Genomic DNA, 20686 nt, shown 5'->3' on the forward strand with positions numbered 1-20686 from the left:
ATTATCTATCACACTGTGGTCAGAACCGACTCGCCTGAAGTTAAGCTATCTCCTTTAAAGAAGGCTCGAGGGCAGCTGATTGTCTGTGAGAGCCAGAGAGCTAAGCTGAGCTCTGTGTCATCACTGGGTGGGGGTGGAGTGGGGGGGCACTATGGGAAAGTGCAGGTTATGCGCTTGTTTTCAAACACTTTCCTCAATCTCTTCTTAAAGAGGATAATTCACCCTCCACCGTCTTATACTGTCCACAGAGAGGCCGAGGTCAGAGGTCAGTCGCGGGCTGATGCCCCTGCAGCACGAACAGTCAGGAACCACACAGCGCTGAAATCTGGGATGATCTTCCTAACCAGCAGGGGAGGCTTTTGGGGGGGGGGTCTCTGTGATGACTCTCAGCGCCCCCTCCCCCAGGTTTGCCCTGTCTTTCAATAATTAGCCCAGAGAGTTTGTCAGTTAGATAACTATAGATTAATTATTAGCGCGTTTGTCTCTTGTGTCCTTCAATCAAAGGCCTGGGATCCACTCCAACGTGTTGCCATTTTCATCTCAAACTATACAGGATAATGAACTTCCCCATTTGTTAGAGTGGAAAATACGCGGATGTGTCGCCTTCTCCAAAACAATATTTAACAGGTGACCTATCTTATTCAAATGTGGCTTGATGAAAAACCCACAGAGCTCCGACGACTGCTTCGACGCATCTAACGAATTCTGCATGAGCCCCAAAAATGTCTGCTGCTGTACTTAAAACAGAGTTTTTATCAAAGCCTTTACTCAAGCCGAGTCTACAATTCATTGTGGGGAGAAAAAAAAAAGCTATTTTGCCAAAGAAAAAGGCAAACACACACACACACGCATGCACACACACAGATTTCAGTGACTAATCTGCTGTGGGAGGTGGACAGCATGAAGCTAGCAGTGCAGACTCCAGCTAAATAAACCATCTAAGGATTGACACATCTGAGTAGAGATACAAGAGAACAGACACTCTGTGAGAATTTTCTCTTTTATTCAGACACATCATCCTTTTTCATATTCAGCCAACAACAGACACGCTGAGAGCTAATTCTCCTCATCAGTCCATGCATCGCTCCCAACAGCCTGGCGACGGGGTCTTTGTATTCGTGGTGGCCAATATATATGGTCACCACGAATACAAAGAAGCCATATCTACACATGTGATAATGATAGAGAAAAAAAAGGGAGGAAAAGAAAAACACTACTCATCTTCGGATGTGGAGCCATTTGTTAGAGTACAAAGAACATCATTTTCCCCTCTCAGCCATTTTGTGCTTTCAGCGGGGGGTGAAATCAGTAGTTTACAAACTGTTTGAATTCCACAACCGCACTTATGTAATATAACGACTCTTCTTCAGAGATTGGATGGGGTTCAGCGAAGATGGCAATCACTCACAACGGAAGCGAGGGAGATATGACGGAAAAAAGCAAAAAAAAAGAAAGAAACAACAACATTTTGTGCACAGCAGCCCTTCTTCAAAATAAAGACAGTGTTCTGCCAAAAAAAAAAGAGGTGTTTAAAGCTTCTTTAACTGAACTGACCCGTTCCTTTTCGGAGCATGACTCCCTCTCAAAGCTCTTAGCTGTGTGCAAGCTGTAGGAGGGCAGCTAGCTCTGCACAAGAATGTCTCTGTTGTGCCGTATATAGCAGAGCCCCTCTTGGTTTCGGTGCAGTATGTGAAAGCAGGCCCTGGGAGACATGTCGAAGCTGCGTGCACGCATGAAGGTGGAGGCAAAAAAACGTGCACATGTTCTCCAGGCTGACGTCGAGCCGAGTGAGTTGCATTTCAACTTAAAAAACCGGCATATCAAACACAAGATGTAGGTCAACCTGTGACGCAGGGAGAAAAATATCCCAGACTCCAATGGAAGCACGTCGACTTGATGGTGCACGCTTCCAGCAGGGAAAATTTTTAACATCTAGGTTGCTTTTTTTAATCAATTCTTGCACATCCCAGCCTCAGACGTCTCTCTAGCCTCGTGCTCACACTGCCCCCCCACCCCACACCCCTTCAAGATTTTCTTCTATTTTCGAATGCAACAACAAAAACATCAGAAGAAGACAACAACGGCACGTAGAAATGCTTGAAGAAAAAATAAGAGAAAATTCCCACTACAATACTCAGTATGCCTCAAATAATGGCTGTGATTAGTCTGCAAGATAAATGAGAGATGGACCTGAGATAATAAAAAACCCTCCTCTGTTGTTGTCCTCTAATTAAAGGCCTTTTTAATCCCTTCATTATAATCACATACTCAGCCTATCACACGTATACAGTATCTCACACATCTCGCCGCAGGTGTGTATGATTGCAAAATGCAAATAGGCAACACACACACTTTGCTCATTATAGAGGGAGCAGACATGCATGCACATACTTGCACCCTCCTCCTTGCCCTTGCTGCACTTGGCTGTTTCGGTTTCGTTGACTCATGCCGGTCTCCCAATCTCTCCTTGACTCACTTCAAAGAGAACCCCCATCCCTCTAAAAGTGCCATTCTCCTTGGTGCTTATGGCTGATAGGCTGTGGCCTCATTCCCTCTCCGCTGCAGCCTGTCCCCATTGTGTCCCACTCTCACAGAGTAGCGTGTGGGTGGAGGACAGACCGGCTCTCCAAAGTGAATGCCTGACATGGATGTATGGGAGGGTTGCTGGGGGTTGTCTCCTCTCGCCGAAGCTAAACTATCATCCACCTGCAATTCCCAGCTGCCATATGCATCCTTCTCTGAGGAGGAAGAGATCGACAGGGACTGAGAGTACTTGTGGCACTCGGATGCCTGTTTAACTCTTGAGGAAACTAATCATGGGATTGAGGTGCTGAGGATGATGGGCTACAGGCTTTCAGAGAGGGGGGGGGGGGGGTTGCTTTAAATGCAAATCCCTTTCTTATAAAAATCGGTTCCGTTTAAAAGGATTTCTGGGAAACGATCCACATTTCCACGGCAGGGGAGACAGTCAGCAAGAGAAAACAGCATAGCACCAGTCAAACATCAAGGAGACAGAGGACGTGGAAAGAGTAGCAAAAGAAAAGGCTACATGTCTGTGAAAGAAGGGATTGAGGCTCAAGTGAGGCCTCTGAGATAAAAACATCCTTTCTGAATTTGAGACACTTAGTGAGTTTTAGTTTAGATTGCAGGGCATTACGCTATTCATCATGCTAGTTATGCCATGGAGGAGTCAGGGGGTGATAGAATAAACAGCAGACCGAGCGTTAAATGTGGAAAGTTTTCTTGAAGGTGGATCCTAATCTCGTCCTCCACCGAAAAGCAACGTCGACTATCAAGAGATAACAAACACATGCAGAGGCCTGTTACGCAGCAGGTTGGAAATAAGCAACTGGTGAGTGAGAGTGTTGCAGTACTCGTTCAAGGAGAGCTACAGATCCTATGCTGCTTCAATCCACTTAAAGCTGTAGCAACTCTACAAAGACTTCCAGTCCACCTGCGCCTATGGGAAAAATTTGGGAACCTCTGTAAACGATACATCAGCTTTTTATTACGGCAATTATGGACTATAGGTTTTTCCTCTTAGCATATGTTTTAAATCATGTGACTCTAATGGAGACGTGAATTTATAACCCTGTTATCTCATTACTCCCACTTTGCCCCGGGTCCATCTACTTTGCTGTGTGAGCTCATTGTTCAGAACGGAGGCGGCACATGGATCATTTCAAGTGCCGAGCAGAAGATTAACGTCACCTCTTCGGTAAAGTGTTGCCTCGGTTTGAGAGAGAGGCGAGCGAGCGATACAACGAAAAAACCAGCCAGGCTGTATGTGAAAGTCAGAGAGACACAGGGTGACACCTCGACCCCGTCTTTCCATCAGCACAAGCTTATAAAAAAAAGTGCTGTCGGTGTTTTTCCAATCCAACAATGAGGCATGACCATGCTAAACAATTTACACTGGCAGCTGCTTTCTCTTGTTGCACTGCGAACAACGACTTAAAAAAAAAAAAAAACACAGGAGGTAACAGCTGTAACGTACCATACTGGAAGAGAAGAGGCCCTCCCCTCCACTGCTAGTGCAAAGAGAGATGGATTTCCAAAGCTGTTCTAAACTATACGCTCTGAGTGCAAGCCAAAACATGAACAAATTTGCTGAGGAGTCACTGCTTTATCTTGACAGCACAGCTCAGCAGACAATCGCACATCAACATCAAGAATCTCGGCTCCTTCTCTGCCACCACTGATCTGCGGTCAAGTGGCATGAACACACGTATCAAGAGCCCTTTGTGCCTTTCAAAGTGTGTTTGTGCACCTTTTGCTGTGTGCATTTTCAATTTGCACGCAGAAAAAAAACACAGTGCGATACAAAAAAAAAAGAAAAAAGGAAAAGATTGGTGGTGAAATATTTCTCCGCCAAAAAACATGTCTTTTTACATTTGGCAGAGGTGGAGAAACTGCTCTATTGACTAAAAAAAAAGAAAAAAGTGACAAAGTGCAGCAATAACAGACTTAGCAAATGAATTATTGTGTAGTTTATATGAAGCATGAGACTCATTTGTCACTGACACTTCTGCTGCTCTGAAGGGACGAAAAACTGAAATGTGAGAAAAGAAATAGCAGTTATCTGCATGGACCAATGAGGGGACTGTCACCCTCAAATGAATGCATTAAGGAGACTCATAAATGCCATATCCCCATCATGTTTTCCACAGTGTTTCCATTCGTCTGGGGTTGTACTGCTGCTCTGTAATTACATCATCTTGCTTCACCCTCTTCTCCTGCAAGACTTTTTCATGCCACCTCACCTGCTGTTTATCATGCGGTAAACCACAGCAGTGGAGTGAAATGCACATAAACATTTCCTTTTGCCAATTCTTGTGAAACTTTGGATTGACACTTGATGATATTAACTTGTTAAGACCTGAGACGATCACACAGGTTGTTGTTGTTGAGTTGCACCAGCCTCTCTAAAATAAAAAACAAGCCAACATTGATGTTAGATGCAACATCATTTCTGACAGTGTTTGTGATCATTAAAGCTCTGGACCTGAACAGGTGGAGGAGACTGCAGTGCTTTGTTGCTGGGTGCATCTTGCCATTGGTAAGAGAAGGAAAGAGTGTGTGCAAGGAATAAAGAGGGGTAGAGAGAAAAACAAAATGGGTATTTTATAGGCTGAGCCTGTGTGTGGGAGGATAGGGAATCTTTATAGCTCGCATTTATACATTCAAATATGTTTTAAAACTGTAGTAGGGCTACATTAGTCAGACTTATTAATACTGGATAAAACGTTCCTGCCTTTTCTGTTTAAGGCCTTGGTTATACTTTTCAGTACATGATACATATTTTATACGCAAGGCGCGGCAGTGTAGGAGTTTGTTTTTCTCTGCAAGTGTCTCTGTGTATATCTACTGTGTGTGTGTGTGTGTGTGTGTGTGTGTGTGTGTGTGTGTGTGTGTGTGTGTGTGTGTGTGTGTGTGTGTGTGTGTGTGTGTGTGTGTGTGTGTGTGTGTGTGTGTGTGTGTGTGTGAGAGAGAGAGACAATAAGTGTGTTTTCTCCTTACTAATTTCCACCCAAAGGTTGTTATTAATTTCCAGCCAAAGTAATTATCTGATCAAGAGGTCTGTGTTTTAATCTTCATGCAGACGGAGGGAAGAGAGATCCACGCGCTGAACGGGCAAGTGGTGTGTGTAAGTGAGTCATTTATCCTTTAGTTGGAAAAGGAGGAGAGATTTGGCAGCTGCAAGCTTCATCTGCCCTCCCATCAGTTCATTACAGGATTCCCTGCTCGGTGGAGAACAAGGGGGAGGATGATCCAGAGTGTGCGGAGAGAGGAGCGGGCCATTACCCAAGACATGAAAACCAGACATCTTGTTCACACTTGGCGAGGCACAGATGTTCTGGAGTCGGTCGACAGAGGCGCTGCGACCCCACAGCTCCTCTCCATCTCTGCCACCCCCCCGTTCTCCACATTGTGCCAGTGCGGCACCTTTTCGCATCCTGAATCTTGTAAACATCAGGAAGGGGCGAAACAAAGGCGAGTCAACTGAGACTGCCAGCAGAAACCTGCAGGACATCACTTCCTACACAGTGATCTGAGCTTAAATAACTTCTATATGTCACTGAGAGTAAAATAAAACCAAAACTCAGAGTTAAATCAGTCATCAGGTGCTGAAGAAGCCGCAGCTCCACAAATGGCCTGATCTCTGGCTCCCAAGAAAACTCTGACCAAAATTAAGTGTCTGGGAAAATCCCAGACTTTTCTCCGCAGATACAAAGTCAACAATGTTTTTTCCCGCAAGAATTTAGACTCTCAGCAGCTGCGGTGCTTCAACATCTTCTTCGGATGGGTGTGTTTGTACAATTGGTAAATCCGAGTTTGAAAACTCCCCCATTCACGGGTGATGTCACATACCCGTGTGGTTGGCTGCACAGTCTATAGTCGAAGCCGTGCTGTAAGTGCCCCCCTGTTTGAAGAAAGTATAGCGGATATTTAGCTCCCGGCCTCAAACCAGAGGCAGCTGACAGATTTGTGTTCCTGCCACTCAGTGTAGGTGAAGTCATGCGTGTTCATGGCGTTCCTGTTTTGTGTTAAGTCCCGACTGGAATGAGCCAACTTTGGGGAAAAGGTTGAAGTGCTTTTTTTGTTTTGTTTCCATGAACATTTTATTTGTTTTTAGGGTCACAAAGTTGCTTCCTCCTCACGCAGCAGAACAGGCTGGAAATTTTCCAGAGGAATTGACACTTTCATGTTAATGTTTGCGCTTTATAGGCTATGTGTCCATTGTTTTTCAATTGGAGAGCCCAACTATTGATAGGAAATCACTAGGAAACAAGCCGATCATGCCACAGTGATCACCTGGAGCAGCTGTGTCCAAAGCACACAAACAGTAGCAACCATAAAAAAAAAGCATGATGGAGAATAAAGCATAGCCTTCACAGGAACAGCATGCAGCCTACACAGCAGTAAGGTACTTACAAAAAAAAAAACCTGAGGTGTAACAGCTCTTAAAGAAACCCAGTTGTGATCCTTTGATCCTCAGTAAACACAAGCCTATTATTTCCAAAGACCATTTTCCATCAAAGGTTTTTACAGAAAAGTTGTCTCAGCAACATTCACAGCAAACTCAAAATCACTTTCCAAGTTCACTCCATGAAACTGAAACTTCTCCATTAATGTCACAAAAAGACAGAGACGAGGCAGGAGATTAAAGACGAATAAACACCCAGCTCAAACTCAGCCTCTCTCCCCTGCAATAAGCAAATCATCCAGACGTTGGCCCCCGTTGTTACGATGCCGCACTGTGCTCGCCTGTAAAACCCAGACCATCTGAAAGCATCGTTTTTCTTTTTAACATTGTGACAGATGATTTTCAGTCTTTCAGGACTTATTTGTCGTTCCAGGGTCTGCAAAGCTGATCCAGGCCAGTTAGTCCATTAATGTCAAATCTGATGTCAGAGAATAACAATTAGCCTACTATGATCCAGATTTGATACAAAGCATTAGAGGATTTTCTTCGAGTTGGACATATAAAAAACAGGCAAATTGGATCATGTAGATGTCTACATCACCTCCCTCAAAACTCAATCCAGAGCCATATAAGCCTGCATGCACTCAATGTTTTAGTATTGATTTTAGGGTAAGCTGGTTAAGGGGCCCCCCAGGAAGCAGCCTAGTAACCTTTTGATGGCTTTTAAGTGGAAACTAATAGTGACTGCAGATAACAGCAGAATAAAATCAATATTGGTTATTTCTCATCTCTTCATATGTCTTTCTAAATTAACCCATGTCACCCAACTGCACGAGGAAGATGCAGAGGAGGAGGAAGAAGAAGAAGAAAAACACACATTTCATCTGAGCATTTCCACATTGACATTCATATTAGGCCTGGAACATGCAGTGTTGCTAATCAGTGAGGTTGCAGTCATAATATTTCCATGATTACTCTCCTGAGCTTTAGGCCAACTTCTAGTCTGATGCGTGGGGAGCATGCTTTTAAAAAGAAAATGGTTAGGAACAGGATGTAATACTAATTGGTCATCTCACTCAGCCATGTAACCACAGAAAACAAGTCTTGGCAGCAATTGGGGGGGAAATAAATAAATAAATAAATAAATAAAAACCCAGACTCACCTTCCTCTGCAGAAGCCAGATAAGCCCAGTGGAGGAGGATGTACCCGAGCTGCAGGACGACGCTCCAGTATGTCAGCTCCATAGTGGTGTTATTTTTTTATATAGGCTACACTTAAAAACTGTTGTGGCTTGACTTGAATTAAAAAAAACAAGTGTCACCGGCAGCTCTGCTGTGCACTCACTGACCGCAAACCAGTCCGCATTTAAAGTGTTCTTCAGTTCAGAGAGCCTCACACACACTCTTCTTGTCTGTGGTCACAACAACACTGCGGTAAAAACACACACACTCCGGCTGAGAGCAGCTGTCACTGGGCTGTGAACGTGAAGCTCGATCTGCTCCTCCAAAAAAAGAAAACACACACACTGGAAACTTCTCAGTATTGTCCAACTTTGTGCTGCGGAGGAGTGTTTGTGCAGAAAACAACCGAGAGAAACAAAAAAAAAACGCACGAGTGTCGCAGCTCCTCCAACACCTCGCTGGCTCCTCTGTCAGCAGCACGGGCGGTGCATGGCCGAAACTTGTTGTGTCCTCCTCGGCTTTAATAAGCTCTTTGTGCTCCGCTCCACTTCTCCCAGTTTGCCCCCCTCAGCTCGATGATGGGCGAGCAGGTTGAATCCGCAACCAGGGCACCTCACTGCTGCTGCTTCTGCTGCTTCTGCTGCTGCACATCTGTTAGTTGCAGAGATAATCCTCATCATCATATCTTCTTCCACATCTTCTCGTCATGTTCGGCAAAGCTATCCGATAAAGTATGTTTTTGTTTTCTTTTATTCCCCCTCCTCCTCCTGCTTCTCCCTCTTCAGCTCCAAGCACCAGACTATTTTGGCTACGGTGAGGAGGAGAAAAAGGTGGTGAGATTTTTTTTGCGCGACAGGTCTCGACTGGCCTGGTTTTAGAGGAGAAATGAGACGGGAACAGGAGCAGAGTGTCTCCGGTCTGGTTTCCCCCCCGGGGGAGCGAGCAGGCTGGACGCGGAGCGGGTATTAAAAGTTGTGGCTGTGGAGTGAGTGGCTCGCAGGGAGGAGGACTACTGTGAGCTGGTCACCGAGGATTTCACCACCGCATCAAACCCGGAGTCGAATGGCAGCGGCGTAGCTCCGCCCACTCCCGTTTCCATAACAGCAGCGTCAAGAGGAAGCGGTGCGATACAGGCGTTTCCTGGGGACGCCTTCAAAATAAAACCTAGATTAATATACTGTATTACTGAACAGCAGCTCATCTCTTGGCTATTTTATCTGTGTTTTTATAAGTCTCTATTGGGTTTATTTCCTGCCATCGCTACTTTATTCAGGTGCTTTTAACTGTTTCTTGTATCTATCCATCCAACAATCTACAGTGTTTTTCAACACTGGGGTTGGGACCTCTATGGTTGGGACCCCACTTGAGGTCACCTGGAATTCAAATGGGGTCGCCTGAAATGTCTAGTAGGCCTAATTGATAACAAATAAATGACTGATAAAAATATTTTTTAACTAATTATAACACCACACACAATCTTAAACAATACTTTCACTTTCTCAAACATAAATCGAGTTCAAATAAAATGCATATAAAAATATCTTGATTGATGACAGGGGTCGCCAGAAATGTATGATGTCAAAATGGAGTCACAAGCCAAAAAAGGTTGGGGACCACTGATCTACTGTCTAGATACAACTTATACATGCAGTGTAAAGGGTAGCTGAAGCCAATCCCATTTACTTGCATACATCACCATGCATCCTACTGTGGTTGAGATTTATTTCTTAAAAAATGGGACATACATATTAATGAACATTTCCATATAAATATGTGTGAGATTGTAGCCAAGACTAATATCCATCTCCTGTCCCACTGGCAGGTTGGGGTTCATAGAAAGATGCTGTTGTCTCTAGTTTCTTCTTTTGTTCATCTGTGTTTTCAGATGTGCTTTTAAATGTGCTATATAAATAAAGAAATCATTATTGTTGTCAGATTCTGATTTATTTTCCCCTTTTTGCATACAGTAGTTATATATGCTGCTCATGCTAAACCCTTGCATGTGTACTCATGGATTGGTTTTTGAATGGGCCCACCAAGCCCTGAGATGTTATTCAGCCTCTGGTCTTTGACAACAAAATATGTCAAAATGAGCCACAAAATAATCACAAATAGATTCAAAACCATAAATAAGTGGCATGAATATGACCAGAAATGGAAAAAAGTTACAAAAAAATAAAAGAGCAACTCTTCATAGACAGTATACAGAGGTGATAGTATAAATATATTGCTCTAGTATCAAGTTCTCATTGTGCTTCATTCTGTGTCGTTCAACAAAAGAAACACTGAAAAAACTGAAATGGCAGCGCTCACAAAATAAACTTGAAACATTTATTTAACGCACAGCAGTGCCTGACCCTTGGCTTTCTTCAGCTTTCTCACGCTGAAGAAAGCCTTCCTATGTATATAGTATGCTTTTATTTTGAAAACAGATTCACACAACGTCCGGTGGTAATTCCACAGATTATGATTGTCCTTACTCCAAAATAACAATTAAATCGAGCCTATCTACAAGTAGGCTACTGACATGCCCTTCCAGTAAACTGTCCTACAGATGAAACCTGCAGGTTGATTACTATGTGTCAATATTGATCCACTGGAAAGCAGATTGTGTATCTGCTCCTTAAGCTGGTCAAATAACAACTGCACTGTTACTAAATCATGTCTGATACAACACAGAATGACTCCCAAGCAAGAGGCTGGACACATAGCTGAAGATTAAAGACCTTCAAGGACAGGGCTGATAACCTCTGACCAGTCTGCAATGAACGCTCTCCAGAAAAGGTCACAGAAGCTGTAATCTGCAAAACACAGATAAGACTAAATTAGTGTGTCATTTGACTTGTGACGTTACCCTGCTGCAATATTTCTTTTAGCAGATATCCACTGTCTAGCTGTATGCTGGAAATATATATAGATTCTGCATAATTAGCCTTTGCAGCATTAGAAAGCATTAGCATTTGTGCCACTTCACAGGCCATTTTGAGACTTGTGCGTTCTGTGACATCTCCCTCTGAAATGTTTGTCTTTCTCTTGCAACTATACCCATTCTGTACACAGCATATTTTAATGAGAGTCATAACATTACTGATTCATTACATCAGTATTGCAGTGCACAGCCTATTTTCTTATTTAATTAATGGGTGTTTTTCCTCAAGGGGAACTGAATGGGATCACTTTTTGAAGAAGATCTGGGAACGACAGCAGCATAAATAAGAGGAAATGCAAATTTTAAGTTTAAATGACAAAATGTAAACAAGACATTAGCAATTCAAGCACACTAACAAGGCCAGACCAATGTTTAATTGTGGCAAGGCAACACCAATATTTCTTGTTCTGCGGGCTCAACTTGTTTTTTTTGTGCTTTTTTCTGGTGTTTAATGTCAGAATAATTGGGTGAAACATTCAATTTATTCATTGATGTAACCACATGCTTACACATGGTGTAAACCTATAAAATCTTCCACATCCAAGTGATAAACAAAACCTCAAATAAGGAATAGGAACATGTTCAATCATCATGCTGAATAGTGAGATAAAGGGGAAAAGTTTCATTCTTACATTTCTGCTTTTCTGCACCAACACTTCTCTATCTTAGTTTACTGGTATTAATTATAGAAACAACACAGGTAGTTATTTTTTTAACAAGATACCTTAGTTTTCTTGCTGTACTTTTTTTGTCTCAACTGCACTGGAAACACTGAATATACACACATGACAATCAATGTAGAAATATTCTGGTTATATAATCAATACAAAACATATAAAAAGCTCATTGAGACATTTCCTGTTGCACTCTTCTGTAACACTTGTCTTTTTTAGATCGCATGTTAGATAAGTGGATAGAAACTCTAAATGCTATCATAGGGATGCTTAGGGCTTTTCAATTCAGCAAAGCTGTCACGTTTGCTGTATGCAGTGCATGATATTCTTCTTCATAAGCTTTAATCAGGCACTCACTCATTTCCAGCACTGGGAGCTTCAGCAGGGTATAATTGTAAAACAAACGGCACTGAGAGATTGCCTTGGGAGGTTCCATTTTTCTTCGTCAAACTGTGGTCTATAATTTGAAGAACCTCTTGAGGGTAAGGCAGGAGAGGTTTGGGATCAGAGTGACCTACCAACAGGAGAAAACAAGGCCATTTGTCAGCTGTTCGTTCACAATGTGCTTATTTTTGCCGAGGCGGTGTCATCAGGCACCTGAATGTCATCACAGTTTTCTTGACCATCGCAAACTGTTGAAGGTCTGTAGACTGGTCTGTCTACTCTGAGAGGCGCTTTCTGATTAGAGGAACAAGACATCGAATGAGGACAAGGAGCAGAGACAGGTTTTTTATTTCCGCAGACAAAAGACACTTCAATTTCTAGCAGCTGGAGGGACGGTAATGTCATTCTGTCCATTGTCATTTATAGTCAACACAGGATCGTCTGCCTATTTTTTAAACCTTGAAAAAATAAGAGAAGGTTTTCATTTTGCACAGCTTCACTATGAGAAACAGGTTTGCTTTTGAAAGAAACCAAACTGGTACACTCCCCACCAACCTCGGCTGCACATTGCGTTTGATTAGAAACTAAACATCAGCATGTTAGCCTGACATCAGCTCAAAGCATTGTGTATGTTCAGCCTGCTAGCATGGCTGCTGACACGGCCTTGTTTCTCCATATGAACACATTTTGTAAAGCTGTGCTGCACTGGAGCTATAAAGTGAACCATCAGCTTCCATGAAATCACCGGCCCACAGCCTTCACCTGCAACGTTAACCATATTTGTCCTCTTATTCAATATATATTTATAACCATAAAAGGCGACTCCCTTAATGTAGTAACACAATGGACCCATAACAACAATAACAAAGCCTAATGGTACAATGTGTTAAACCACTAGAAAGAAATTACAGTTTCTGTAGCAGCTCCTTTCTTGACTCATTACAGACTAACCAGGTTTTTTTCTGTTCTGTCACTTTCAGAACAGCAGCACTGCCTCCAAAGACTGTATGTTGGCATTATCTCCTCTCCTCCAGCATCACTCTCTGGTTAGCGCAGTTTATTCCTTCCTTAAATTTCTTTTTGATGTTTTGTACATTAACGAAATCATTTAAAAATTCCCACACTGGCGTATTTCTGTGTGCTCTCATTCTAATTTCGGGATCATATGCTATCATTTCTGCACCAAAATGAAAGTGTGCATGTGGCCTTGGTGACATTATAAGCCTTCATGGGTTAAGCTCTGCCCCTGCAGCTTACAAAGTGACACCAGAAGGCTGCATTTTAATATTGCTGTCACACTACTGCCTGGTGAAACAGTGCAAAACCAAAATCTTTGTCATTTTCAATTAATTTCAAGGTTGTTAAATGTTATTCACTGAAGGTAACATTGGCTTTGAAGCCAGCACGCCATGTTTTAATGAGTGGAATGGGCACCAAGTTGACATTTTTCCCACAAAATAAATATGTCAAAGCGCTTATCATGATCTCTTTCATTTATTCTCATTTTATTTTGGTAAACAAATAAGTTCTGTGGTGGAGTTGCCACTGCAATGTGGTGTTTTTAATCATTTCTAATAAGAATCCATTAGGTTTAGACTAATCCAGCGTCAGTCCTGGTATAAAAGCCACAGGAGCCCATATTATCTTGGTGGATACACTCAAGGAGGCAGCTCCTTTCAAACCGGCATAAAGCAACATCTTAACAGCAAAACCCTGTACCACACCCTGCCATGCACCAGTCTGAAGATGAATCATCTAATCTTCGTGCAGTCAGTGTGATATGTGAACAAAAAGAGCATCAAAGTTGCCAAGTGACATCATTTGGATTCACTAACACATACACACACACATGCACACATCCACGCACAATATAAACAGAAGCAAGAAAACTGGACTTGTCCTGAACAAACAGCTTGACGGGTTCCAGTTAGGACCACATGGGTGGAAGAGCGAAAGGAGGGGACGAAGAATCTGCGAGGAGAAGACGCAGCAGGCTGAAATGAATAATAAAATATGAACATGGAAGGGATCTGTGTTTGATCCTCCACCCCAGGCTACAGCTGTCATGTAGTAATGAAGGTAACAAATGATGCTGACAACCTCCCGTGTGGAGCCAAAGTATTTCGTAGACTGATTGAAATGTCTAGGTAACGATATCTGTTAACTCCTCGATAGAAACATGCCTGCTGGGTAATCATCTTTAGGATTACCTTGGCCAAAGAATTGAATCTGTGCAGAAGGATAAAACCATCTGATAGCTCATGCAATATTGTAGCTGTAATGAACTGAAAGGTATGCCTGAAAACTCTCAGTCACATTTCAGAAGGCCTCAGCACTTTAACTTGATAATCCTGCATGAACTCTTGAGCGTCAAACCCCAAATGTGAAGGTTTTCGGGGACGACTCACAACACTGGAGACACCTCAGCTGGGGAGCCTTCAGGCCCGCTGATGATACACCATGTTGTGCTGTGGTGAAAAAAATACTTCTTTGGTTTATCTTGCAGAGGTCTACGAGCAGTTCTGCGGTTTTTCTGTGAACGCTTTGAGATAATTCTCAGTTGATTCTTCCCTCCAACGCTCACCAGACACACATGTCAGCTGTTCTTTGATCCAAATCCCACCCTGTCACTGCAGCTCTGGACCCCGGCAGCAGGCATAAAGAGGTATTACTCCACCATCAGCCTATTGTGAAAGAGGCTGTGAACAGTCGCCGGTGGTACAGTACTGGGACAGGCTTGTGATGCGTAATGACTATCATCTTCATCCCTCCATGTGTTGCGAGACAGAACTGTTTGACAATTATCCTGCTAATTTCACTCTGTTAGCTTTCTCATTCCTCTGTGTTTGTAAGAGAAATTTGGTTTAATTGATTTAATTATTCCATTTGGAAGCTTTCATTTCTCATCCCTCCTCAGCTTCAAATGACTGGCAGGGAAACAGGTTGTTTGCAATGGATTGTGGGTACATCTGGGTCCTAAGATTTCCAACGCAGTTTAATGATTAAAGAGTGGGTTTAACCAGTGAGTCATTGACTTAATCAGGAGGAAACTTGAAGTTCTAATTTCGAAGAAACCACACTAATTTGGCAAATTTTTCAATAATCCATCTGTCAGGCGTCTGTCTCGGTCTCAGATCCAAACTGTGCATTCTTCCCCCAGCTTGTGGGTAGATGCATTATACGCTCTGTTGTATGGGAATGCAGACATTTGTTAATGGCTGACAGGAGGATAACAGAAACATGTGGATGAGGGTAACCTTATGGTTGCAAAGCCTTTCCAGTTTGCAGATTTAAGTCCTGTTTATGACCTTTGATGGATGTTCTCCCCTCTCTCTGACTGATCCACTATATCACTTTCAGCTGGCATAAAAGAGCAGAGATCAGGCTGTGGTCAACCAGGTGATTGATGTTTTGAACTTTAGGAGTGAAATACATTCAGCCTCACCGTGACCCTGAACGGGATGAGTAGAGATAAGAATGAGTGGATTAATATTTGACCTCAGCCATGAAAAAAAAACCTTAACATAGACTACAAATTTTCTATTTTACCCCAAAGCAGGTTTAAAGAGGGAAGATAATCTCATGACTGAATAATCTCACACTCTGAGCTTGCTCAAGATTCCTTCATCAAAGCTTTGTGATGTGAACAAAGACCCCATTTTAAGTCTGCTCCATACCTTTTCTACATGCTATTTGCAAGTTTGCCAAAAAAGTTGACACATTTGGCATCTTAGGAGAAGTTGGAATTCACACCAGTATTGTGAATAAAGCTCTGTGCATTTGCATTTGCCATAAAGCACGAGTTGTTTTTCCCCTCAATGGCCTTTGTTAATTGAAAAATCTAAAGGATTCTCTGACTGCATGAACTGTGAGTCCCTCAAATCATGCTTCACAATAATCTTTGTTTTGCGTAATAGGGATATGAGGAAAACAGGACCAAAGTGCTCCAGAGAAAATCCCTTGCAGGTGTCTGGGCATGAAACAACAAGTCAGATCTCACACCTTTGCCTCGTACTTGTATCAACCTTCGTTTTTCCATTTGAATCACATATCGTTCCTTTACAAACTGCACAGACGATACAAATATGCTGCAAGCCGGAGGCAAGCACAGGGATACAGGATTATGGCAGCCATGCACACAGCCAGAGTGTCTTCATGCTCTCACACACACATATACACACACTATAGCATAACATGAAATCGAATGAAAGGATCCTGCTTGTGTGTTTTTCTAAAGAGAAAATGGTTCCCCTGATGCGAGGGGGAGAGGTGGGGGTCCGACCAGCAAACAGAGCAAATATGTGCAAATGCAGCTGAGAGGAGCTTGTGTAAGCAGCTGGAGACTGCAGGGAGTGAGCGCCCTCTCCTGGTTGCACTCATGTTTGCTTGCTGTTGTCACCTGTAGAACTGCAAGACATGAACTCATCAACAAGAGAAACACAAAACAAAAAAAAACAAGGCCTCGGAGTCCATTTTCAGAAAGCATTTTTAAATTCATTTTATTATTTTATAGCTAATTTACAACAAGCGCTTCACTGAACTGGAACATTTTATTTTGCTTGATATTGTCATTGTTAAATATATTTTTCTGCATCAGTTGACTTTGTTGCAAGTTTGTAATCAGTCTTTTCTGTAAAAATTCATATATTTTATAAGGAATATCACACTATGATACGGATGGCTGAGAGAGATATTAAGAAATACATTGAACCCTCAAATAAAGAAATTGAAAACATATTATTCCATTCATGGATGTGTTGCCATGTGTTGTTGTTTCTGTGATTCTCTCAATGTGTAAATGTAAATGGATGTGTGGACGTGCTGATATCTTAGTGTGTGTATGTGTTTGTGTGTGTGTGTTGCCCACTCGCAGTGTGCAGATGTTGTTGTTTCTGTTTGAGCATTTAAACTGGGCTGTGGCTCTCATGGACTTAGATCAGCAGTGTGCACGGCTAAATCTAAAGCCACACGGCACGCCAACATCTCTATTATATTTACAGCATTTCTGGCCAAAACCCAAAAGCTCTCTCAATGTGGAAAAGAAAAAAACAAAGAATACAAAAATATACAGACTTGAGATGGAACCAGTGACAGTTCTAAATAAATAATAAATAATAAACCATAAACGAAAACAGAAATTGATACTTGTCGTTCACAGGCTTCAGCTGTTCCACCATGAGCTGTAAGAGGCAAGTAAGCAAAAAATAAACAAAACCATAAATATGAATGGTCACTTCCATCAATACTTCCACCTTCACTCTTATAATTCAGAACAAATTATAAGTAAATACAAACACATGCTCATAAAATCTTGGAGTCCTTTTTCTTTCGCTCATCTTCTTTTCCTGCTGATACCTGAAGCATGTAATGCCATCAGTGCAAACTTTATAAATAATCTTTTCTATATCTTAGACACATGTTAAACCATCTTCATTGCATAACATCATATCAGTATTGCACATCTTCATGTGCGTGTCTCACTCTCTCACTCTGGCACACACACACACATGCACGCACACACACACGCACACCACACCATTTATGTATTATACATTATAACCACCAGTGGATGTTATAAAGGATTCTCATACAGTATCTTATATATATATATATATATATATTGTATTTATGACACACACTTTCTTGTCACCCGCACACACAAGCAGCAAACACACATAGGTGCACGCACACCGCCACACATACATACACACACACACACACAGCTGCATTGTACATGTGTCTCAATTCTTATTCACGAACACGTCAAATCTGTCAGTTCAAAGCTCTAGTGTGAGGTCTGCTTTATGTTGACTGGAACGGTTCAGTTAGTTCTTTTTGCTGCGTCTTACAACGATAAAATGGGAGCGTGAGTAAATTCAACAACCAAACAGCAATATTACCCAAAGAAATCAATGGAATATTGTTTGTAGATGTTGATTTTTACAGACTTAGTCCCGTTAGAAATTGTCATAAAAAAGATATATATATTTATATTTATATTCATATTTATATTTATATATATAGGCCATTTATTTGTTAAACATGACTTAGATTTAATTTGTGTGGACACAAGAGGGAGAAAGAAGCAGAGAAAAAGTGGAAGAGAGAGAAAAAAGAAGACCTATTCCTCCCACACATTGATGTGCACAAAAGTGCACGCACGGAGACACACACGCACATACACGCGCACACACAAACAAGCACACATACAAGCACACACACACACACACACACACACTTACACAAGCTCACACAGACACACACACATGCCATGGCTTTTACTGCGGCCACTGGAAACAGTGTGTACGTCTGCGGCTGAGGGGTTTCTTTTGGAAGAGTGATCGGTGAGTTGGCTGTGGTGCGATGAAGCTAACAGCTCTGCTGTTTGTGCCTAGAGAGATAACATTCATCCTGGATTCTGACTAGCAGGTCAGAACAGCCAGTCCCCCTGTAGAGGAGTGTGCTAGGTTACAGCTGAGGTTACAACTCTACGTGTGTGTATGTGTGTGTGTGTGTGTATATATATATGTGTGTTGGTGAGTGAATGTGTGTGTATAAGAGAGCAGAGGCTAAACTAGATGTCAGAGCATCGACTGTACTCAGGACCTCAGGACTGGCCTCTCGTGACCGTGTCTCATGACCTTGTCTCTCTTCTCCTCTTCCTTCACGAGACATGCTAAAAAACTCCTCCATAATCAGGAGGTGGCGGAGGAGAACACACCCTACTTACTCACCTTTCTTTTTATTATATATTTCTCTGTTTTGTGTTTTTTTTTAGTCAGATTTTTCCATTGTTTTCATCTCCTGTCTCCATTGTCTTTGAGGATGCATGCACAAATTCAGCATATGAGTTTTTATCATTATAATTATTTGAACTGCCTTTAAATAATGCCTCGCAATATTCAACATGGGTGATTGAGCAAATGTCAGTCTTGGTCGCTGAGGTGTAATTCTGAGTTCACACCCAGAACCAAGAGGAGATTCACAAAAAAAGGACTCTTTGCCATGAAAGGACTCCTGGTTCAAGAGGGACTCAGCAGGATCTGGGCCCCCTGTTCTCAGTCTTCCCCCTTTCCTGCCTGAAACAAGGCAGAGCTGACAGGAGGAGGAGGAGGAGAGAAAGCCTGGAGGTGATATAAAAAGTGGGGTCAGTGTCCTTTTTGGGCACCTCCATCTTAGACATAGGCGCATGGAGGCATTCAGTGGGGCTGTGACACTTCCGTAGGACGGGGAGGGTGAGGTGGTCTTAATACTACCTCGGGGTCCATCCCTGCTGGGTCACCCTCTACTCTCTTTCAAGCCCTGCCAGACTGTGTCCGAATCCAGATGACATAGACTGTACTGTACTTCACACCTGGCATGAAAATGCATCAGAAATCTTTCAGGAATCCAATCACCTATGATTGGATTCTGTTTCACATTTGAGTTGATTTGTTTATCTGTTGAGAAGCTGCAAGTGCATCTAAAGAGAAAAAACACACATTACACACTAAGTTGTTTGGCCTCACTAAATCAACCGTGTTTAGGACATTTACATCCCCCAGTTTTGGGAGCAGCCACAGCTGTATTTAGAGCTGTCTACTTGCGGCAAAGATGCATTTTAATGCTAAGTGTGATCAGGGCTTCAATACTCGGTCCTGCCTCATTAAAGTGGAATACTGATTAAGTCTTTTCTCTCCGTCTCTTTCAGTCTAATTACACATCTCTGTGTTCACATCTGTCTCAGAGTCTCTTTTTTGGTATCAATCTTTGTCTTGCCGTGTCACTTGCTGTGTTTGTCTCTGTTTCTGTGTTTGTCTTAGTATGCATTTGTCTCTCTGTGTCATTCTCAGTGATTGCCTAAGCACTGACTTTGCTGGAGGACAGACACACAGGCGAGGCTGGCTTGGCTGTGAGGGTGAAGGGTGGTGTGGGTTGGTGGTTGTGAGGGAGGGGCGGTTGGGTGGGTGCAGCATCACAGCCTCTCCCGAGTGGGGATCCAGATGTAAGGCCCTGATTGCTCCTCGATCACTGTCTTTACTTTGTGATAGACCTCTTCAAAGCTGTCCCCTTCCACGACAGCTACGGCAGGACACGGGGGTGCGTGAGGGAAGGAGAGAGAACGACGAGGGATGGAGACAGAAATGACACGGGCAGTGGCAAAATTAAACAGAAAAGAAAAACAACAGGATGCAGGACAAATGAAAACATCGGGAGGGGGGAAGAAAAGAGAAGCAGAAAAAGATGGACGTTTATTAAATGTGTTCGAAAGGTATTTGCGAGGAATATTCAATTAATATATGCATTGTGAATAATCTGTGTACATGTGTGAAATCACAATGTTTAACTATGTACATTTACATGATGTATGTACTGTAGGCCTCCTACATATTTAGTCAGTGTCACACACTGTTTCAGTGGCTGACAGGATGCTGCACATGACAGCTGTACATGATTTATTGTAAACTGCAGACAGCACAATCGTATTCAGTCCACCGCTGTGATTTGCCCCAAATGTGTCTCTTAAATGTTCAAAAAAATAAAAAAAATAAATCACTGATTCCTACAATAAAATGTTCAATGCCTTAACTCATTCAGCAACATGAAAAT

At 42.4% G+C, this 20686-nt stretch overlaps 2 protein-coding genes across 2 annotated transcripts in view; both read right to left on the reverse strand.

Annotated features, from left to right (window-relative positions):
• Positions 1–9109, reverse strand: part of LOC310997173 (ephrin type-B receptor 4a-like) — a 35651-nt gene extending 26542 nt beyond the window's left edge. Inside the window, exon 1 of the mRNA XM_083986834.1 lies at positions 8092–9109. Coding sequence (XP_083842960.1) covers positions 8092–8173 — 82 coding nt within the window. The 5' untranslated portion in view covers positions 8174–9109. The remainder of the gene's footprint in view (positions 1–8091) is intronic.
• A 10942-nt stretch (positions 9110–20051) lies between these two features.
• The window catches only part of dlg4a (discs, large homolog 4a), a gene marked incomplete at both ends in the record, with an annotated part of 68037 nt that continues 67402 nt past the window's right edge, over positions 20052–20686 (reverse strand). Inside the window, one exon of the mRNA XM_083987239.1 lies at positions 20052–20158. Within this exon, the coding sequence (XP_083843365.1) occupies positions 20052–20158 (107 nt within the window). The remainder of the gene's footprint in view (positions 20159–20686) is intronic.

Source organism: Trachurus trachurus (genome assembly GCF_905171665.1).
Source record: "Trachurus trachurus genome assembly, chromosome: 14".
Classification (NCBI taxonomy): domain Eukaryota; kingdom Metazoa; phylum Chordata; class Actinopteri; order Carangiformes; family Carangidae; genus Trachurus; species Trachurus trachurus.